Below are 7,851 nucleotides of genomic sequence, written 5' to 3'. Positions count from 1 at the left end.
ACAGAGCAGCCGAGGCGCAAGGCGAGTCCTGGACGCCCGCAGGCTGGGCACTGGAGCCGCGCGGCCAAGGGGACCTGGACCCTCCGTCCGTCCGTCTGTGCGATCGGGATGGAGAACGTCCGCCCGACTGACACGGGACGGGACTGATGCCCGGTGGACGGATGAGTGGATGGGAGTGGGAGACGGGAGGGGGACTGACAGCACAAAGGCAATCTTTTCAGCACTGTCAAAATCATAGCGAATACACTTAAATACATACAAAGTTTATTAAAAATAGGTTGCCAATGAAATACAGTAGAAATGGAAAACTACAGCAGTTCTGATGTCTTCTCCATAGTAATGCACAGTTATGACACGCACTTTTACACATATTCACATTTGACCTAATCGTCCAAGGACGGCCAAATCCACGTGTACGGGTTTACAACCACACATACCAATATCCCTGCGTGTAAATATTTACATGTACTTGCATGTACTTAGGTGTATTTGTTGTTTTTCTATATATTAACAGAATAATAGTTTACCTGCATCTTTTTCTTTAAAGAAGGCGTGGATTTAGTCCCCATAAGGCTGCCAGTGCTCTCAAGACGTCTGGGAGGAGCAAGCATGCAAATCCTTCATAAACACTTAGAACCACTTTACTCTCTTACTTAACAAGGGAGATGGTAAAAGCACACTTCCAAGTGAGAACGCTGACAGACACAGAAACTATTTACACTCGCGTTTTAATGACTTGCCATATAGCTCTCGTGAAAGTGTGCGTATTCTCCTAACACACGTACTGGCAAGAGAACAACATGGTACAGAAAAACCATCTAGACCCACAGCAGGGCTTGTCAAATAGAACATTGGCTCTTAATCACAAAGTAATTTACTGTTTGAACATCACATAATATAAAACAAAGTGAGGTCCGTTTCCCCAACACCAGCCACATATTCACAGCTGAAGAAGTGACAGTGGTAACTAATAATTCCATACATGAACATTAAATAACTCTATTAGAATGTAAACGAACAGCCTGAACCGCCATACGAACTTCTCTTACAGTGTTTAAATTACAGACGCCATATGCAATTGAGCCCCTTCCTTTCCCTGGCAGCAGATCCATGTATAAATGCAGTCCTTTTTCAAATTTTGAATTTCTGAGTTGTGCTCAAGTGTCACCTACTAAGCTCTCACTCTTCTTAGATATTTTTGTTCCTATTCATGTCAACACTGTTCCGTAAAGACGTCCTCTTTTATAGATTCCCTTGGAATATTTCAAACAGTTAACTTTCTAACACAACTGCCATCTTTGAAATCACCAATGACTTACTGGTATAGTAATAATCTGATATTTATAAAAATAAAATTTCCTAAGCTTAAATCCTCAAAATTTTCTTCTGGGAGAAACTTGTTTTAATCAAATACTAGAGCTGAGCCGGAGGGCTGTCCCTGTAGGGCGCAGAATGGAGCATCTTACTTGGAGGACGCTTGGGTCTGGGCTGCTTCCTGGCTGCAGGGACAGGAGGACGCCAGCCATGGGCTCCTCAGCACACAAGCGTGTCTCCGCGTGGTCCCTCCTGGAAGGTGAAACCTGACTCTCCCGCAAAAGAGACTGCAGGTGCCGCTACACGGGGCAAACGACAGCCTGGGGAGTTCAAGCTACTCTGTCTGATAAGCGAACATAAGGTTTCAGAAAAAGAACAGAAATAGGATTTCTTTGTGCTCCCTGGGGGAAGACAGGGGAGAAGAAGCATCTCATTATCCTCTACTGCCCTTCATTCTGCCCCCTTTCAGGCCCAGACTCTAAAAGAGAAACTAAGAGAAAACGTTATCTTCGTGGGCGTCAGATAATGAAGAAAGCAGACAGGGTCTAAATTGTAGAAATGACACTCTCTTGGTAAAATAAAATGGAATTTCTTAGCGCTGGAACGCTTCCAAATGCCAACGCTTCTAGAAACAGGAATCACCAGTGGCTTGGGAAGGTGGCCCGCCCCATCCTCCGGGCAGGTGCAGCCCGGAAGCACAGCGAGAGGCCTGGGCTGGACACAGGGGCCTTCCTCACTTCGTGTTCAGCTCGTTCTCCAGCTCCGTTAATTTGCGAGAGGCTTTCACTTTATTGGAGACGTCGTGGCCTTGGGAGAAGAGGCGCTGGCGCTCTCTGAACGTCAGGTTTTCAGGGGCTCCGGGACCCCCAGGTACATCCGTGTCTTGGCTGCATTGGAAGGAAATGCAAAGGGTTACTCGTCAAAACAGAAATAACCCGTCAAGGAGTAGCTAAGTTTACATAATGCGCAGTTAAGTAAAATTTAGAACGAAGACTCATTCTTTGTTAAATTTTGTCATACTCCTGCCTGTGGGCTGTATTTAAACCCATGTAGGAGAAGGGCAAAATGTTCCGCTTACTGAAATGTTAACTTTCTCCAGTCAAGCCCAACTCTCAAGCCAGCAACTCCAGTTTTAGCAAACGGATGATGCTCGGTAGTTGAGGTGAACTAAAGAGCATCGTTTTCAAGCCCAGCATTTTAATGAATCCTACATGCATCCGAGAGGCATCTATCAACATACTAACTTAATAAAAAGTTACAGTAAGATGCTGAGGATTTTCTGCATTAGTTCAACGTCAATGACTTAAGAACTGTTTGGGCATCAGCCGTTCTGACTAAAACCTAGTTAAGGACGTTCGCTGAAGACTGAGGGGGGGGGCGGCCTTTCGCGGTCCATCAGGACACCTGGGCTTTTTGCCCTGGACTTTGCGACCTTCTTTGGTGGAAGCGAACAGCAATGTGTCCAGCTGCTTCTAAAGTTCTGACCAGAAAGCCTGGTACCTACGCACCATCTGAAGCAGAACTATGTTAGCAACACAGGATAAAACAAAGCCTCTGTGCTCACGCAGTTCTGTACAATGAGAAACACCTGAGCTGACGACGAAGCCTGACATTTCAGCCCAGCCTCATAAACGGTGGTGCAAGAAAAAAGTCCTTGAGGACGAGACACTCGTCTAGCACAAGTTCAGTTCTAGCAAGTTCTAGCAAATACCTTTTAGACAGTTTCTCTCTCGGATCGCGATAAACGTCATGGGCCCCGATCAGTGTTCCAGCAGATCCCACGTAAGAGTTTGGTCCTTTCCCATAAAAGGAAAAGTCAAAGTTAAAGTACTTGCATTAGTTCCCAAACTTCACTCATGATGAAGGTGCAGTGCTCGTGACGTCTTTAAGTCCTGAACAAAGCAGCCAAAGGCTCTTCAAATCAGTAAAAGATCCATCAACTGGACATTCACATCCCTCGGTGGCCTGAGCAACCCAATCAGGACCCTCACAAGGTGCTAAGTACCTGGCCTGCTGCCTTTTATTATTAGAGAGGAAACCAGCATAAGTCTTAGGGGGTAACAGCCGAAAAGTTCAAATCAGGTAAAATGTATAAGTATCATGAATTCACAATAAAAATCCACAGAAGACTGACTCAAGTGGGGAGATGGCAAAATTCTTCAGACGCTCCTGACACTAAGAATTTTCTTACAAAATCGCCGACAGCAAACGCGACCCAAAGATTAAGAAGTAATGCTCCTCTTTTCAGGACAGCTACTGAATTGTTCCCCCACAAAATAAATGGCTATAATTCTTAAAACTTTTGAAAAAAATAAGGTACTAAACCCCCCTAACGTTTGATACTAACGCTGCATATACAAAATCACTGACAGAATAAAAAGGAGACCTGAATCAGCATGGTGTGACTGTCAAGACGGCTGGCCTACGGCCCGGCCGGTAACTGTGGGCGAGTGACACGGGCCGGCCTGGTACCAGCACCACATGCCCATCTACTGCAAAGGGCTGCTGAAGATCAAAAGAGATGATGCACGTAAAAAGCTTTAGATGCATCCGAATGTAAGGTAATAATGCCACTGAGGATGTATGATTAAATCAGTACTAAGGTATTTCTGCTGTTAACATGAGCAAGAAAATTTCACACTTTGAAAAATCTTTTGCTTATAGCCTAGGGTGGAGGAATAAACACTCAAAGTACTCAGCAAACACCGACAGTGTTGTGCACTGGATTGAACAGGCCACAAAACTATCACAATATTTCAACACTAAAATTATCCTTTTCAGACAGGTTGCACAAAAATGAATGCTTATGTTTCTTTCCTCCCTTTATAAAAGGAGCGTGTGACGTGCAGCCATGTCTGATACGTCCAAGACGAAGCTCAGTCACTTCTGACGGGTCCCTGCACGCACCGCATCCTCCCTCACGAGTTAGTGCAGGCCACCGGATCGTGGCCCGGGAAGTCACCCTCCGCAAAGACTCCAAAGATGAAAGAGAAACACATCTCTAGCTTAAAGTAATCTGTTCCGGGCCTTTAGATAAATTATTTGCAGAGTGGAAAGCTTTCAATTTTAATTCTACATTTTCCCTTCATTTTGCTTTAAAAACGTTGTGTTTTATCTTTTGAGCTTTGATTTAAGAATACTTGCTTCTTCCCACTGGTAAAAATCAGTTCTTGAAAAATTTCAGAATTTTAAATCAGAATATTGAATAGTTTCAGCTGACTATACATGAAGTAACGCTACACATTCTTTTTTTTTTTTTTTTTTTTTGGCGGTACGCGGGCCTCTCACTGTTGTGGCCTCTCCCGTTGCGGAGCACAAACTCCGGACGCGCAGGCTCAGCGGCCATGGCTCACGGGCCCAGCCGCTCCGCGGCATGTGGGATCTTCCCGGACCGGGGCACGAACCCGCGTCCCCTGCATCGGCAGGCAGACTCTCAACCACTGCGCCACCAGGGAAGCCCAACACTACACATTCTTCAAATCATTTTCAAAGAGCTTTAGTAAAGAACATTTTTTAACACGTTGCTATGCTAAAATTTGACATCATCCATTCCAATCCGTACCCTAACCCTACTCCTCACAGCATCAGGGGAAGAACCGAGTCCAGGCCACAGAGGCTCATGGCAGAGGGGGGAGCTGAACAGGGTGAGACAGTGGGGGAGCTGGCGGACACGAGGGCAGAACGCAGACAGCTCTGCACTTTACGAGGAATCTTCAAGAAGCAGGAGCGACCAGACGCAGGGTGTAACCTGCTCCCATGCGGTACTTTTAGTGTGAAATAGAAGAAGGGCTAGTGATGTGACTGAAAGCCCAGATGGCTAGAAGTGACACCGCACTACAATATCCCTCACCAAACCTATTTATCTGTGTCACGACACTCACAAAACATCTAAGGTTCAGCCTGTAGTCTGATGGCATCTTGCTTCAAAAATTGCTATTATCACACAGGTCTTTAAAGGTACCACATTCTAGATATTTGCAACAGAAATTTTACAAAAAGATTTAACGTTGGCTTCTAAGTGACTCTACCTAAGGATTATCTACTAAACCTTCCAAGTGAATCAGAGCTCTGACTCAGGTGGCGAGAAAGATCCTAGTAAAACTCGTTTACCTACGAGTCACGGTTACTTCAGTTTGACTATTCAGTTCTTTTAGAACTGCCAGGAGCCCGAGGCACGGACTCTGCAGAACCGAGAAGACTCAGTTTGAGCATGTCTACTGCCAGCCTCCCAATGTTTAAAGTGGCCAGATCAGGCTGAAGCCTGAATCTTGAGAACACATCTAACTTTCAGCGCTGTCTCCAAAGCTATTAGGAACACGGGCCTGCGGCACCCGTGGGTGTGCTCTGAGGTCCACGGAGGGTCACGGCCAGAGGCAGCCGCACGCCCCCTGGGCCTGGCCAGCAGGGCCGGGACGTATGAGCGTGGGAGGGACTGGGAGGGACAGGGCCGGCTCGGGCGGGGGTCGCTTCACACCCACCCCGACAGAGCGGCTCAGCCGGCAACACGAAGTTCTGCGTGTGTTAAACAGCTGGAAGTACACAGGTGCCGACGGCACTAGCGACAGGAAGAAATTTAACTGTGGACACCGAGATGCTCGAGTGCGCACCCACTTATTTGAGGTAGGGGACGCAGGCCGGGACCAACAGCGCTTCAAGCGATTAGGGGGACGGAGGAGGGCTGCCGCTGCCGGCTGACTGCGGAAACGGGACGGTTTCCAGCGCGGAGATCACTGCTGGCGCCCTGAGAGCGCCTGCCCCAGAGCAGGAACGCCGGCCTTCCCGCTGCGGTGGAGCAGAGAGAGCCCCGCTCCACGGCGGGCGGCGCGGAGGGGCAGCCGGACAGACGGCAGAAGCTCGGCTTGGTGGCAGGGGCGGGGGGTGGGCTGGAGAGGAAGACGCCACCGCAGGCCGGCGCCGCGGCGCGGGGAGGGCCCGGCGCGGGAGGCGCATCCTGACCTGCCGGGCCGCCGTCCTCGTCGTCGTCCTCCTCGGTGTAAGCCACGAGCTTGGCGGTGTACAGGGCGTCGGGGGAGAGCACCTGCGCCTGCAGGTAGGAGGCGGTGCGCTGGGGCGGCGGCGGGGGCGCGGGGGCCGAGGGCTCGTAGCCCCGCGGGAGCGGAGGGCGGCCCAGGCCCAGCTCCTCGGGCTCCAGCAGCTGGCGCTCGGCCTCGTCGTGTTGTCGGCGCCGCTCGGCCTCCAGGCGGCTGTAATACCCCTCCTCCTGTCGCCTCTGTGGCAGTGGACAGAAGCGCGAGGTCAGCAGGCAGGAAGGGACGGGCCTGCCCCGGGTCCCCCAGCACCACGGCGGATGGACCCAGACACCATCTTTCCTTGGGACTCGGTCTCCGACGCCAGACCGCGTGGGGACGGGGGAGGGAGGAATGAAGGAGCTGTCAGGGCCCCAGCCCCAGGTACCACGTGGCTGTCCCATCCCCAGCCGCTTCTCTCTCTCTCCTTCTGTTGCCGGTAGGACAGTAACTTACCTGTCACTCCTGAGTTTAAAGACACAGGCACACCAAAACTAGGCTGCACCTGCCTTTCTAGAGCTGGCACTTCCCGAAGTGCAGCCCTGGGTGCTTTTCCACCGAACCCCAGTAAGCTCAGAAGAGCGGTCCTTCCTTGACAAGAAGGACGTGATTACGTCACCTGGCTGACTTCTAGGTATTCAGAGGGAAGTGACTAGGAAACCCCGAACTGTAAAAAAACATTACTCATCTTTGCAAGGTCACAACCAATACGCTTTCCACGGTTTTTAATTGGTATTTCAAATCTTAATAAACTCCCTGCCAGACAGAAAATTGAGAGAGCCAGGCAACAAGATATTCAAATATATTTTGACACAGACTGTACATTTTTTCTGACATATATCTGCACAAACTACAGTTGACAGTGTTAATTTAACATTGAAAAAAGTAACAGCACAGTTTTGTTAAAGATTGACAAAAGTTTCAGAACACAAGAAAAAAGTGAAGAAGAAAAGAGCCGAAAGATCAAACAGTAATCTGCCTTAACTTGAGGAATGTTCAACGTACAATGTGCAGAACGGAAGTACAGTGGACCTGAAATTCATTCAACGGAAGGTGACTAATTTTAGGGGCCTTGCTGGCATTAGGATTAAAGTTTTTAGTCCCCATTTCACTTTGCACACTGTGTCTTCTCCCTACTCCCTCCACACCACACCACACCCACACCCACACCCACACACACACACACACGAGTGCACAGTGGGCAAAGCTTCACCTTCTGAGGGAGAAAACGCTAAGAACAGATGCCAGCCTCAATCCTGGCCCTGGGCCCCATTTCTCACTTCATCTTCTTACACTATGTTGAGACACCCTGAAGGAAAAACATTTTTACCTTATTTTCTACACAAAATGAGCGTTCTGTTAGAGTGGGGAATTAAATCTGGAACGACCTCTGCGGAGTTTAAGTGGGGTTGTGAGGGATCTTAGTATTACGTGAACAAAGCTCACTTGGCCACATTTTAGGGAAACCACAACATGTTCTTTCAGTTATACTAAGAGCAGGTATAGTCAC

General features: G+C 48.8%; 1 protein-coding gene across 15 annotated transcripts in view; it reads right to left on the bottom strand.

The window, feature by feature from the left end:
• Window positions 1-242: 242 nt before the first annotated feature.
• AFDN (afadin, adherens junction formation factor) overlaps window positions 243-7,851 on the bottom strand; it is a 138,168-nt gene continuing 130,559 nt past the window's right edge. For all 15 annotated transcript variants that reach the window (XM_022561113.2, XM_030760332.2, XM_022561121.2 and 12 more), the window contains 3 exons: window positions 6,271-6,544; window positions 3,026-3,110; window positions 243-2,201 (listed from right to left, as the gene is read on the bottom strand). In XM_022561113.2, coding sequence (XP_022416821.2) covers window positions 2,048-2,201; window positions 3,026-3,110; window positions 6,271-6,544 — 513 coding nt within the window. In that variant the 3' untranslated portion in view covers window positions 243-2,047. The remainder of the gene's footprint in view (window positions 2,202-3,025; window positions 3,111-6,270; window positions 6,545-7,851) is intronic.

The sequence above is a fragment of the Delphinapterus leucas genome, chromosome 12, assembly GCF_059928025.1.
Source record: "Delphinapterus leucas isolate spDelLeu-1000000601 "Yukka" chromosome 12, BTC_Dleu_Yukka2, whole genome shotgun sequence".
Taxonomy (NCBI): Eukaryota; Metazoa; Chordata; class Mammalia; order Artiodactyla; family Monodontidae; genus Delphinapterus; species Delphinapterus leucas.
Note: the sequence above shows the minus strand (reverse complement) of the source record. Positions and strands in the feature narration are given on the sequence as shown.